The following is a 14770-nucleotide window of genomic DNA, read 5'->3' as shown; positions in this document are numbered from 1 at the left end:
ATGACTGTATCTCTTTGAAAAGGCCCATCAGTGAGAAGCAAAAAGAAAAACAAAAGTCTTTTTCCCCTTTCTGCCTCAGACCACCACCTTCCCCGTACATGTATGTCATGAGTGCCATCAGTTTGCAGCATTGCTTTTCTGACCTGTGCATTTCCAAACATGCACATACATAGAATTATGTACTTTATTTGGGGGTGGGAGTTGGGTTTACTTTAAGAAGAATCATACTTACACATTGTTCCATAACTGGATTTTTGTCATCACCTTATGTTGGGGGGAATCTTTCCTGGAAAGATACTCCCAAATTTCAGCTGTCCAATATGGTAGCTATTTAAATTTAAACATAAATTAATCAGAATTAACTAGTAATAGAAATCTCTTTCTCAGTCGCACTAGAATCATTTCAGTTGCTCAGTAGCCGTGTGTGGCTAGTGGGTGGCTACCGTATTGGACAGCACAGATGACAGAAGATTTCCATAACCTCAGAAAGTTGTGCCGGGCATTGTTGGCCTAAGTAAATGAAATTAAATTATTTCTTAACTACTGTGTAGAATTTCATAGTCTAGAGATTCTGTGTTTTAATTAGCCATTCATTTTCTGATGGGCATTTTTAATTATTTGTAGTGTTTTGCGTTTGTAAATGATGCCACAGTAGGCATTTATGTAACTGCCGTTTCAACTTACTTATTAGCATTTATCTAAGATAGGTTTCTAGGAGTGGACTTGATGAGTCGAGATGAGTATATATCTTCATTGTTGACAGATAGTGCCAGAACACCCTCTGAAAGGCCATACTCATTTGCTCTCTGACCCACAGTGAGTGAGAGTACTGAACCTATCTACCCACATCTGTCCAGCACTTGATTTTATCAGTCTTTTTAATTTTTGCCCATCTATCTGCTGAAAAGGACATCTTGTTTTAATTTGCATTTATTTAATTACTGGTAGGTTAAACATCTTTTCATATGGTTATTAGCCATTTATATTTCTACTGCACCTTATTTTATGGTAATTTAGTATACAACAGGCTCAGAAACTACTTTTCCCCTCCAAAAAACAAATGGGTACGACATACAGATTTTGTCACAGACTCGCTGGAGAACTTAGCCCTGTGTGTTACTAGGACATAGGTCAGTTTGAATCCTGTTCTCTGCAGCTTGATTTCCATCCAGCTTGGTGGCTTTGCTCAATGACCTGGGGAGCTCACAGAGCTCTTCTTTGAGCAGGCTCTGTGCTAACTTCTTTGGTGTAATTCTAGGCCAGGCAAGCTGTCAAGAGTCCTGAATAAAATCACTGATGCTGGAGATATTCTTATGGCCCCGAACACATTCACGGTAGTGAGGCCTGGAAACTTGCCTCCCTAAAGCCAGGTTTGGCTGTGAGATAATTCATAGCCTTTTCATATGAGTGGGTTTATTTATGAATATTTTCATGGCCACCTGGGCAGGGAAGCCAGAGGATAAAAGAACATCCAGGTTACTGGGCAAGAGGCAGTGGCAGGTGAGGCTACCTGTAGGTGTTCCTAGTTCGTGGCAATGATCTCAAGCTTCTGCTGAGTATAGCACACAGGAGCCTTCCTGCCCAGTGTGGTGCGAGGAAACAGGAATGAAACCCCACCTCCTTGCTCTGCAAAACCTTCCCTCAACTTGTCATTAAGTTCTGAAATTCCATCACCCTTGGAGAAATAGGTTCTCTGGCCTTTGCTCCTTCCTGCTCTTCTCTTACATGTGGGGTTGACAGAGGCAAAGTGGGGCAGGGTTGTGAACTGACAGGTAGAAGTATGCCAGGTAGACTGCCAGAGGAGGGGAGAGGGACAGTTGATTTTTCATCCCATGTTCCTCCTGCACCTCTTCCCAGCACTCTACCTGGGGACCTCTGTTCTTGAGACAGTCGCATTAGCTTATACACAGACTCTGGGCTGAATAACACGTCTGTTTTAGGACACCGGTACTTCGGTGAGGAGCTGAACATCAAGGTCATTATTTGCTCGTCAGTCCTGAGGATGTGTGTCGGTATTGGATAGGTGGGGAGCGTATGAGAGTGTGAATCCCTTAGGAAGGAGGCCTCGGACATCTGTTGTCACAACTGTTGGACAGTGTTTGATCATGGAATTCTATGTGATTGGTCCTTTATTCATTCAGTGTATACATGTACTGCGAATCTGCTGAGTACTTCGTCCTGTGGGATGTGTCAGGGAGCACATAGTCTAACTGCAGCATTGGACAGGTCCAATTCTCACATGAGAGAACTCTTCCAGTCGAGGGTGGCCGGGTGCCTTGGGGAGGTGGGAATGTGAGGCCTTCCTCAGTCCACAGGGATGAACAAAGGCTGTCTTCCCCCATAATAATTTAAAAACTGAAAGAATATTGTATTTGATGTTTAAACAACTCTGTTAAAAGGTGCCCACAATCTGTTAATCATGACAGACCCTGCTCACCTCTTTCTGGGGCCTCTTCCCAGCCGATTTCAGTTGTGACTTGTGTGCATATGGCCGTGTAGCCTGGCTCCTTCTTTATTACTCCAAAAAAAAAAAAAAAAAAAAGTTTTATCATATAATTCACATACTATAAAATTCACCTTTTAAAAATATACAATTCAGTGGTTTTTAGAGTATTCAGAGTTGTGAAACCATCCCCACATTCAATTTTATGACATTTGCATCCCCCAAAAGAAACCACGTACCCATGAGCAGTCACTCCCCATCCCCCCACCCCTGCTCTAGCCAACCACTAATCTACTTTCTGTCTATGGATTTTCCTATTCTGGACATTTCATATAAATGAAATCATACGTCATGTGTCTGGCTTCTTTCCCCCAGCATAATGTTTTCAGATTCATCCCTGTGGTAGCTTGTATCAGTTCTCCATTCCTTTTTGTGGCCGTATAGTTTCCACTGCCCATTGTACTCTTAACCAAACTTTGGATCCCAGGATTTAACTGTCCATTAAAAGATGCTCTTTATATTCCATGGATGGTGTAACCTCTAGTCCTTGCCTTCACTTTCCTTTAGCCATGGTTGCCCAAGATGGTCTATTTTTTAAGTTGTGGTAAAATATGCATAACAAAATTTACCACCTTGAGCATTTTTAGGGGTACAGTTCGGTAGTGTTAAGTGTATTCACGTCATGTGCTCCCATCTCCACAGCCCTTTTTGTCTCGCAGACCTGAACTCGGTACCCGTGAGACAACAATCCCCATTCCTCTTCTCCCCACAGAGTGCTCTTTCTAGGTACCCTGACTACTCCCGGTACCTCACAGAAGTGGACTCAAACAGTATTTAAAGTCAGTCTATTTTCAGATTAGGCGAAAATAGGCAAGTTGGATGGGTAAGAGCTTGGAAGTTCCTGTCCTGGGTCTTGGGCATCTTCCATGTCTGTACTTCCCTACAAAGCTGTGAGGCAGGCTTGGCTGTCTCCCTGGTGGGGTTCCTCAAGGGGATGCTCGAGGGTGAGGGCCCTGTCTGAAATGACAGCATGAGTCCTAAGAAGCAGCTTCGGGTAAGGACCTCAGAAGGAAATGAACCACCACCTCGTTTCCTCAGGAGAAATCACAGATACAGAAGGATCTCTGGAGGATTGAAGATGTCATTGCAGGCCTGAGTGCAAATAAGGAGAACTTCAGAATTCTGGTGGAATCAGTCAAAAATCCGGGTGAGTGGGCCGTCTTCCCAGAGGCCGGCACCCGGGTGGGTGGGATGGCCCTGAGGAGGTCGGGTCGTCATGCTGTAAGTCACTCTTCTTGTCCTCCGAGGTCCTTGTTCCATCCCACCCTTCATTTCTCTCCACGCCCCTTAGAGAGAAAAACGGTGCCTTTGTTTCCTCACCCGTCTGTGCCTTCACTCTCGACTTCTGAGAGCAAGCCGCCCCCGCAGCCCAGCCCCCCCACCAGCCCTGTGCGGACCCCTCTGGAGGTTCGGCTCTTCCCCCAGCTGCAGACCTATGTGCCGTACCGACCTCACCCTCCCCAGCTGAGGAAAGTGACGTCCCCCCTTCAGTCACCAACCAAGATGAAGCCCAAAGTTGTAAGTATTGATGACCTGGAGCTGAGTGCCACTGTTTCCTCTCTGCCAGATGATTGTCCCTCTCTGTCCTCAGGTCAGCTTCTCTTGGGAGAGAAGCTTTGGGGGAAAACTTGGGGAGAGGACCAGCCAGAGTCCTGAGCCATGAGAAGTTAAGGAGGAGGAGTATCTTGCTATTGGACCTCAGACTCCTAGAGTTAGAAAGGCCCTTAGAGACAATCTAGCTCATTGCTCCCATTTTACAGTTGGGAAAACTGAGACCCCGCGAGAAGTGACTATGCTAAGTAGGTGGAATTTGTGATCTGCGCCCTGCAGAGAGCTGTGTGGCAGCTCGTTGCAAATCTGCGGTTATACTCGCCCTTGGACAAGGAGCTCATCTCAGCAGAAGGGTCTCTTTATCTTCACCTACAGTTGAGCACTCTGATGGATTTTAGGGTGTATTTTTCTTCGCAATAACCTTACAGAGTCTGGACAGGAAGGTCAATATCTTCATCTGGCAGATAAGAGAACTGACACCCAAAGGTGTTAAAATGTGCTTAAGGTCTCCATATTAGTGAATTCAGTCTACATTTCCTGAACATTCTCTGTGCCATCTGCCATCTAAATTGGACATTCAATCCAGGTCACGTAGGTCTGTGACCCATGTGGTTACCTGGGCATACACCACAGTTACCTGGCAGAGAGAGAGTCCAAGCCCTTCAGAGTCTGGGAGCACAAGAGACTAAGGAAACAGAAGACCAGGTCAGGTACCATGATAGCTCACATCTCCAGGGCTAGGCCAGCCTTGACTGGAGCACACAAGGTATCTGGTCCAAGTGCCAGAGAAGCCGCAGTAGAGGGCAGCTTGGAAGGAGGTCCTCCAAGATTTTTGCAACAAAGGCTTGGAGGAGCTCTGCCTGGGCAGCATGTGTGCCTAGGACCTCTGATGAGGTCGGTGTGCAGTGCTAGCTTAAACACGCAAGTCCCCATACCCCAGTGCTCACCATCTACCTGCTTCCAGCCACAGCCCAGGGCCTCGAACTGGAAGACAGGTGCCGGGACCGAGTCATTGTGAATTTCTTCATCTTGAGATCTACTTCCCGGTCCCAGATCTAAGAGGCATGGAGCACCAGCCACAAAACAGGAGGTAGAAGTAGCACAACAAACAGCAGGAATGGCTGGGGCAGATGGCTGCTGACTTAAGGCTGGATGCCTGCCAGCCAGGACGGGGAGCAGAGGGAAATGGTGCTAGCCTGGGGACCGGACCGCCTGGATTCTGGCCCTTGTTTTCTCAGTGGGGTCTCCGACAAGGCCCATCCCCTCTCTGAGTTTCCCCTTAGGCACAGCAAGCAGCTCTGAATTGAGCAGTAGTTCCCAACCTTTTTGGCACCAGGGACTGGTGCTCCTATGAGGATCTAATGCCTGATGATCTGAGGTGGAGCTGAGGCAGTGATGCTAGTGCTGGGGAGCGGCTGCAAATACAGATGAAGGTTTGCTCACTTGCCCGCCACTCACCTCCTCCCATGCGGCCTGGTGCCTAAGAGTCCACGGCCTGGGGGCGGGGGACCCCTGGAATAGAAAATCACAGAGACTCCTTTCCACAGCTTGGTCCTCTAGAGCAGAGCTTTTCAACCTGGGTTACCATCAGGGTCACTGGGGGTCTTCCCTCCCATAATGTACATATATGTTCACCAGGTTCACCATTTTTTTAATTACTGTTTGTTTTGTATTTGTGAAATTATATTCATCCAGAAATTGATAAAGCATGAATATATAATTTAACAAATAATAATAAAGAGACCACTGTTCTACCAACACTCAGACCAAGAAATAGAACTTCGTAGCAACCTGAAGCCCTTGGGCCCGTGTGTCCCTTCCCAGTGCAGGCCCTTTCTGCTGAAGAACCACTGTCTTGACTTTTCGGATAATTTCCTTGCCTTTTTTTTTTTAGTTTTCCTACGTCTGTTTGAATCTCTAAATACTTTAATTTTGCCTGTATATAATACCGTGTTTATTCTTTTGTATCTTGTATCTTTTCTTCAATATTATATGTATGCAATCAAGTCACATTATTGCACATAGCTATAGTTCTTTCGTTTTTATTGGCTTATTTTCTTGAATTTAATGTTGTTTACTTTTTTATTAGATAATGCTCTCAAAAGGTGCAAAATCAAAAGATATAAAAATAATAATAATAAAATGTCTTCCTCCCACACTCCGTCTCCAGATTTCTATTCCCTTCAGTCTATGGTAGTGTTCGTGTTTATCTTTCTGGTCAGGGGCACTTTTTAGAAACTGGCGATTCTGAGATCTTGTCAGGGTTGGGAACTGCTGGTGCTCAGAGAGCCCAGAGGGATCCCAAGACTGTGCAGGGACGGTGAGTGACTCAGTCTGAGAGCTGTGGAGGGGGCAGGCGTTTGTTCTTGGGCAGGGGGCGGGTGCGCTGTCATAGACCTGCCAATAAGTGCAGAGTCTCCAGCCTGCTTCCCACCATGGTGCACTCTCCGCAAGTGGAATGAGGGCATGGACCCAGGAGACCTGAGTTCAGCATCTGGAGACACAATATATATAAATAACACTTTGAAAAATGTGTGCATCAAAGGGAAGAATGGGATTGGATCAGAGCCATCCCCTTTCTTTACAGCTCAGCCAAGGGAAATGTTGGCATGCTTGGGCTGAAGTGGTCATGCTCTGTTCTGGCCCTTTGGGTCACCACTGTGGTGAAGCCACTCTGCGTCCTTCCCCCAGCTCCCTCTCACTGGGCACTGATTCTGGTCCTTTTTCTGAGCAGGAAGACGAGGCACCTCCCAGGCCCCCACTCCCTGAGCTCTACAGCCCTGAGGACCAGCCGCCGGCCGTGCCGCCTCTGCCAAGGGAGGCCACCGTCATCCGGCACACTTCAGTGAGGGGCCTCAAGCGGCAGTCGGATGAGAGGAAGCGAGACCGGGAGCAGGGGCAGTGTGTGAACGGGGACTCCAGGGTGAGCAGGGAGGACCCTGGAGTTTGCCCCACTGTGGGCTGGGAGAGGGAGGTGGCATGATGCTGGGCAGGTTTGACCGCCTCAGACTTTGCCTACAGGTGGAGCTCCGATCTTACGTTAGTGAGCCTGAGCTGGCGACCTTCAGTGGGGACACGGCCCCAACTTCCCTGGGACTTGTGGGCTCTGAAAGCAGATACCAGACGTTGCCAGGCAGAGGTAAGGCAACACTCTCCATGGAGGCTTTCTGGGAACCCCCACCACTACCAACCACTGCTCCCCAACCCTCGCCCAGCACTTTGTACTCATCTGTGCAGCATTGGACCATAGCATGGGCAGCAGCCATCAGGGAGCGCTGGGCTCTATCCTTCCTTCCTCTGGCCCACATCCTGATTTTCTTTCTCTTTAGCACATCTGATTTTGGAAATAATGATAATAGCCATTACTATAAAGCTTGGCACCGTGTTGTGTTTAGCATTTTATATTCACTTAGTTAATACTCATAATAATCCTATGAGGGAAGTACTATTATTATCCCCATTTTAGAGATAAGAAAACTAGGGCTTAGAGAAATTAAGTAATTTGCCAATTAGCCGATAAGTGATGGAGCCAGAATCCAATCCCAGTATTCTGGCTCCAAAGCCGCTGTACCCTGCAGGGGATGTTTGGTGACTGCATCAGCTTGGTCGTCTCAGGCGTCCAGAGTATTATTTCCTCTTCTGTGTCACTCTAAGACTCAATAAATCCTTTAAACAAACACAGTTTCCTCAATTGGGCCTCGTTCTCACTCTCTTCCCCTATCCCTGCAAGATGGACGTGGGAACAGACTCCAGCCCTTAGGCTCACCATATCCCATTTTTCCCAGAGCCATATTCTCTTTCTCTAGTTTTCTTAAAGGGGGGCCTCCTGGAACCCCTGAGCAGGTGGACCATGCTGCCTCATCTGTTCCTCCTGCCTGCTCCCCGTGGGGGAAGGTCAGGTGCTTTCCCCCACTGGCTGGGTGTGGACGCAGAAGGACACACAGCCATGGTTCCGGCACCCGTGGGGTTGTATGACTCCCAGCCCACCACAGTGTCAAGGCTTGCTGTGTCCTGAGCTGTGTCTCTGCAGGGCGTGGGCTCTTGATTTTGCTGAGTTGGGGCCACAGCAACCATTGACACTGTGCTTTCATTCATTATGGTACAACCTTTCACTTGGTATGGCCAAGGGGTGTTTATGAATGGTGGTATTGGTGGCATTTGGGGCAGGGCAATTCTTTGTTGCTTGGAATTCTCTGGGCATTGCAGAGAATTTATCATTCTCTTTCCCACGTGCTAAATGCTAGTGGTGTCTGCTGTCAGCGGGATGCCTGTTCCCAGTGGCTGGAGACCACCCCTGATAAGAATCGCTGCTAGTGGAGAAGGCACAACCCGTGGCACCAGCCAGCCAGGGCGAGGCGATTCCTCAGAGCCATAGAGCCAGACATGGGAAGCACATGGTCAGCTGCTTCTCTTAATCTCTCTGAGCCTCAGACCGTGCACCTCTACAATAGTTAAGTAATGCTTGCTTTGTAGGGCCAGCGGGACAAAATCTATAAGCGGTGACTGCCCTGTTACATAGTAAGCGCTCAGTAAATGTTTGGTGGCACTTTCTTTCCCTTCATTCAGTCATTCATTCAGTCAACCAGGCATTATTGAATTTGCAATCTAGTTAGACAAGTATGTGGTCAGTGAATGTGGGAGATATCCTTCTGCTGGGGGCCTTCACACAGGTGGGACATCTGAGCTGGTCATGCAAGATGCATGAGAGTTCATTGGAAAGAAGGGATGAGGGCATTCCTACCTCTTCATCCTTTCTACCTACCAAGCAGCCCCGGTCTTCTGCTTTTGAGGGAAGACTAAGGTAGCCCACAGATCTGTCGAGACACTGTCCCCTATTGGGGACAGAGGATACCCCTGGGCTGACCCCTCATCCTCTACCTGGAGCCTCGCACTTCCAGGTTCTGGCGAGGAAGAAGAGTGGGTTGTTGGCTGGGTCCTGTGGTCCCCTCACAGGAGCGGAAGTGATTACAGGGGGCTCTTGGCCTTTCCACCTCACCACAAATACACTTGCATTTCTCTTTCCTCCATAAGGGCTCTCAGGGTCCACATCAAGGCTCCAGCAGTCGTCCACCATTGCTCCATATGTCACCCTCCGGAGGGGTCTGAATACCGAAAGCAGCAAGATGACCTTCCCTGTGAGTGGCCTTGAGAAGTTGGAGGAGCTCACTGCTCCCTTATGCACAGAGGGAAGGGCTCCAAGGTGGATAATGGCTGGTGATCCTCTGAGCGCTGGAGATGGCCTCTGAGGTGACCTCAGTCCCTCCTGAGCTCAGGGTTCCTGTCACCATGTGCTCAGTGATGTGTTTCCCACTGCCTACCAAAAAAGGCATCATGCTACCCTTTCCATTTCCTGAGCACACCCCTGCCCCCCCACACACACATCTTTCTTCTCAGCTTGTCAGGCTCACAGGAGGGGGCCCAGGATGTCTGCACCCTGAGTTCTGACCTCATCACATGCTGCATATATATCTGAGTGGATGGGCCTGGGCCTCAGTGTCTGTATCTGCAGAATGTGGTGCTGCCCAGACAGCCTGTGAGGGCTGGGGTATCATGTCCAGGAATGTGCTTAGAGTATGCGATTCTCTGTGGCTGAGAGGAGCCCAACTAGATCGAGTGAATGAGTGTGTGTGTGTGTGTGTGTGTGTGTGTGTGTGTGTGTGTGTGTGAAAGAGACACAGGACGGGAGTGAAGCCAGCAGGTGGCTGCCCCCTGCATTCCCCACCCAGCTGCTCCGTTTCTCACCCCTTCCTCCTCAGAGACCCAGGAGTGCCTTGGAGCGCCTGTACTCAGGGGACCACCAGCGGGGCAGGATGACTGCGGAGGAGCAGCTCGAGCGCATGAAGCGGCACCAGAAGGCCCTGGTCCGCGAGCGAAAGAGGACGCTGAGCCAAGGGGAGAGGCCGGGTCTGCCCGCGTCCCGCTACCTCAGCCAGCCACTCCCTGGAGATCTCGGCTCAGTATGTTAGGAGGGTCCAGGCAGGCGGGGCTGGGGCAGGGAGCTGAGCTTCCCCAAGTCCTCCAAACACAAGCTCGTTATACCCCTGAGAGAGCAGACCATTGACTAAATGGTTCAGAGAACATCTCACAGGGCTGTTTTGTCCACCAAGCAAGACACAGGTGTGACCTGATCAGAGTGTGACCCGGAACCAGAGTAGGAGTGAGAATGTCATGGCAGGAGCAGAGGAGCCAGAGAAAATGTCCGAAGTCAGTTCTCTGAGCTGAGTTTGAAAGGGGCCTTTGTGGGCATTCAGAGTCTCTCAGCTTAATCAAGGACTTGGTAATATGTACAGGGTTCAAGGATTTGAGAAGTGGAGGAGGAGGACGGTGGTGATATAATTTGATGAGCAGCACAGCCAACCAGCCTCTCCAACGTCCAAGCAGATGCCCTGTGGGGCAACTGAGCACAGGGTCATGTCCCACAACTCAGGGCTGTGGTCTCCCACCGCTTGTGGTGCTGACAGGCCTCGTGGTGCCCCAGGAGAGCCAGGGAATTTGTGCTGCCCCCTGGTGGTGCTTCCAGGCACTGCACCCTGCCCACAGTCGCCTTAGGTCCGTTTTGGAAACATCCCATGTGACTTTCCCTGTTGTTTGAAATTAAGTGTTTCCGTAGACATCTAGCCTGACTCTTTTCTCCCTAATTCATTGCACAAGCTCTTTTGCTTTTAGTGTTACCGCTCATTGCCTCTCTAATCCTGCCTGATTGTGTTTACAGAAGCTTCTAATTTGCATTGAACATTCTCTAACTGGCCTGTGCTCTTCGTTACTGGGCTTGTAATAGCAGCTCTTGTCTCCATAGCCTAGCGAGCACTCCCACGCGTGACTCACCTGTCTGCTGTGCCCTTCATGCAGGCCTACTGACTCATAATTCACTCATCCCAAAAGCTACCGCACAAGACTGAGCCAACCTGCCACCCGAAGGTCGTGGTCATTGGCAGAGGTCGGCACCTTACGAATTTATCAAAGTCCATGCCTTACCCCTGGACAGTAGGCACGGACTTCGGCGATTGTACATTTGAATAAATTCTACCAAGTCTAAGGTGGTTCGGTTTTAATTCTTCCAGTCTCATCACACAGTTTCTTATGGAAAACTTTTTTGTGTTTCTAGTATTTAATAACTTGAATAGATAGGAGAATATGTTCTGTATCCACAAGGCCTCTCTGCAGCTGTTAGCTCAGACACCAAAGGGGTAAGAGCCAGGACGCTCATATCCTGAAAAGCTGCAAAGCCAGTAACTTCTAAACTTTATAAGCAAATGTCACGTGGGGTAACACTGACCTTTTACAACCTGATGTCTCAAATGTAGAAAGATTATCTAAAAATCGTAACTTGAATACCTTGTAATTTTTCTCTTAAAAAAAAAAAAGACTTGTGTCAGTCTCTGTATCAACGCCAATAAACGTGTTGTTTAATGATAATGGATTGGCGTGGTTCTTCCCCAGGATACACTGTAGAGCCTAGTGATCTTTTTCTGTTTGTGGAAACAATCAGGCTGGGTTTAAATGAGGGCTTGTCTCTATCTGGGGCACCTGTGAGCGTGTAAGAACATGTGCTTTTCCTTTGTGAATCATTAAATTAATTTTTCACTTCTGAAATGTCAACCACTTAATCCTTTCATACTGTGATTGGAAACCATCACTTAAGAGCAATTGTATTGATTTGGAATCAGCATTGAGAGCTTGTGCATGAATGGGTGATATGTGAGGATATGGCTATGAGTTTGGAGCCTTAGGGGACATGTGGGCTCATCGAAGAGACTTGTGACTGCTTGGGACTCTGTTAGGTGGATGTGGTGGGAGGGAGGAGGTGACCTGGGATCGTGAAGCATCTGCTTGGCTTCTGCTCAAGAGAAGAGAGGCTCAGAGCCTGTTCCCTTCTCTCAAAACCTGCTCAGTGTCAAAGGCCTGTGAGGATGCGGGCCACAGGTGATTAGAAAGGCTGCCACGGAGCTGCACAGTTGTGCCTGGATCTTGAAATGGCCAGTTAGAGTTTCCTTATGTGAGGAGACATTTGTTAAAAGGTTAATAGTGAGGAACAGACTTGGAAATTTTGCATTTGATTTAGCATTTCAATTTTATATGTTTTTTCTTCTTTTTTCTAACTTAAAATCTGCCCCAAATAGATGCCATGATACGCAAAGGTTTATTTGCCTCACTGACCACAAGCTGTTCTTGCTTGGACCTCCCCAGCCCCACTGTGAAATCAGTACCCCCACTCCTCAATGTATCCTGTTGGGAATACCCATTAGAGATGCCCTTGGTATTCCAGAGCCTCAAAGGGCTTGTCGTTTTCCATTATTTCTGAGCTGAGACGTATGGCCCCTGAATCAGAAAGCCTTCATGACTGTGGGGCAGCAGAAGGGGCAAATCCCTCCTCTGGAGCTCTGTCCCAGGTTCTGTTTTGGGGTCACCCTCTTGGACCTGGGAGCCTCCTGTATCCCCGGGGACCATTGAATCTAAGGTCGTGGGTTTTTGACCTGTGCCCTAGGGTGCTTGTTTGAACCCTCAGGAAACCCAGATCAGAGAGAACTCAGTCTGGAATCAGGCCCTAGAAAAGGGACAGAGGCCTCATCCTCCTTTACACAGACAGTTACAGCATATAGCAAGGACTACATGTGTCATAAAACTGTTTACCTTGTTTTAGATGTGAGGAGGTTGAGATCTGTGGTTACACAGCTTTTCCCCAGTGAGTCACAGGCCAGGCCTGTCTTCTCAGGGACCCCAGGACCTGCGAGACCCATCCAGAAGGGGACCGGCATGGCTCCAGTAGCAGTCAGGAAGTGACTACATTTCACCCTCTTATTCTGTTGCCAGTGGAAACGCGAGCAGGACTTTGACCTGCAGTTGCTGGATCGGGCCATGCAAGGGGGAAGAAAGGACAAGGAGGAGAATGGCTGGTTGAAAGTGCAGGCTATGCCTGTCACTGAGTTGGACCTGGAACCACAAGACTATGACTTGGACATCAGCAGAGAGGTGAGGGCAGGGGCTTCCTTCACGCTCCTCGAGGAGGCATGGCCTTCGGGCCCCCAGCGGCACTGAGGGGTGTTGTCCTGAATGAGGACAAGGCTCAGCTTCATTGTGGCCCAGGAGATAGGGTGGATAGCGGCTCGAGACAATAAAAGCCCAGTGTCCTAATGCAGGTTCAAATCTGTATCTCTCTGTAATTTGGGACAAGTCATTTAACCTCTTTGTACCTTGTTTTTCTCAATGGTAAAGTGGGTTGTGAGGGGGATTAACTGACTCAGTGTATTGCCCAGAGGATTAGGAATGATCAGAAGGTGTTGAGTTTGGAGCCGGCACATAATTGGCATGTGATGAAGTAATTATTAGAAAACATTCTCCAGAAAACCTGGGAATGGTCTTGCAACTGGCCCAGTCAGGTCGACTTGGGCAAGAGGATTTAGAGAAAAGGGAGGCTGGATTTGAAAGTCACAGATGAGATTTCCAGCCGGGGCAGAGATTAGGAGACCCAACAGTTCTGGTTTGAATTCTTTTACCGCCCTCTGCTGGCTCAAATATATCATGACAGGCAGGCCTAGGAAAGCAAGTAAACCCCTGGATCTCTAGCAATCAGGAACGTCTCTACACAGGTGGAGAGAAAGGGAATCAGAGAGTGACAGACTCAGGGTCTTTGAGACATAGGGTGGTCTCCTGTGGCCTACTGTGTCTTTTGTAAGCTCTGTAGGGCAGAGTCTAATGACTGTTTGGTTTACTTTTGTCCCTCTTGAGATAGGTCTGCACAGAGTAGGTGCTCCATAAATATTTGCTGAATGATAACTGTTGAATGAAACATGCAGTGGCCTACAGATATCCCAAAAACATTTGTGTGAGGACTTGCCTGGCCTGAAACTTCATAAGAGGAACTGCTCTCACCACATGAAGGATAGATTTAGCTGCATATGAGCAAATTGACACCTATGGAAGATGACTTCTGGGGTCAGCTGGGGCTCCAGGGGTTAATTAGTTCCACGTCCTGAGACCCTTTTTCTTTGGCACCTCTGAAATAGCCAAAGGTCTGTACTTTCTCAGATTCACAAAAGAAGCTTCTACATGCTGTCTTGGCAATTAAATTGCTTTCTTTAGTGTCCTAACTGGCCTGCCAGCCAGGAGAAAAAGTCCTTCCTTATCTCTAACCTAAATCCCTCCTGCTACAATGTAATCTACTTCCTCCTCTGGATCTGCCCTCATTGGAAACAACAGAGAAGAGCTTATTTCTTGCCATCTCTCACCAGAATGAAAGGGTTGTCTGGGTTTAATTCAAGTCCAGATTTGCCCAGGGATTGGATTTAGCTTGTTTTTAGAAGCTTCAACCAACCCCATTTTAATGTGCCATTGTAGCTCAAGGAGGAAAAAATTCCCTGGAGTGTATAAAAGTTGCCTTGAGTGTTCTTAGAGAGATTTCACCAAGCTGAGGTTGCTACTGGGTTTGTGAGAGAGAGGGGGAGGAGTCAGGGCCCATTTTCCTCTAGAAACAATAAGTAAGCATGGCTGCCTCCTGTCCACATCTGAGGAGCTTTTGTAGAGACAGAAATTACTATCACTTCCTTACATGCAACTACCTAGCCATCCACTCAGCCATCCCTTCACCCACTCACCTCATCCACCTTCTCGCTCATCTACGCATCCATCTGTCCACCCATCCAAAGAGTATTTAGCGATAGACTATTAGGTGCCAGGTCCTTGCACAGACAGTGGAGAGACGAACAGAAAAGAGGAGTG

At 48.3% G+C, this 14770-nt stretch overlaps 1 protein-coding gene across 11 annotated transcripts in view; it reads left to right on the top strand.

The window, feature by feature from the left end:
* PLEKHA7 (pleckstrin homology domain containing A7) overlaps positions 1-14770 on the top strand; it is a 205467-nt gene that overhangs the window by 177407 nt on the left and 13290 nt on the right. For all 11 annotated transcript variants that reach the window (XM_036221756.1, XM_016139538.2, XM_036221757.1 and 8 more), the window contains 7 exons: positions 3542-3650; positions 3795-4021; positions 6789-6977; positions 7076-7193; positions 9086-9189; positions 9811-10011; positions 12866-13024. In XM_036221756.1, the coding sequence (XP_036077649.1) occupies positions 3542-3650; positions 3795-4021; positions 6789-6977; positions 7076-7193; positions 9086-9189; positions 9811-10011; positions 12866-13024 (1107 nt within the window). The remainder of the gene's footprint in view (positions 1-3541; positions 3651-3794; positions 4022-6788; positions 6978-7075; positions 7194-9085; positions 9190-9810; positions 10012-12865; positions 13025-14770) is intronic.

Source organism: Rousettus aegyptiacus, unplaced genomic scaffold (assembly GCF_014176215.1).
Source record: "Rousettus aegyptiacus isolate mRouAeg1 unplaced genomic scaffold, mRouAeg1.p scaffold_m13_p_5, whole genome shotgun sequence".
NCBI classification, from domain to species: Eukaryota; Metazoa; Chordata; class Mammalia; order Chiroptera; family Pteropodidae; genus Rousettus; species Rousettus aegyptiacus.
Note: the sequence above shows the minus strand (reverse complement) of the source record. Positions and strands in the feature narration are given on the sequence as shown.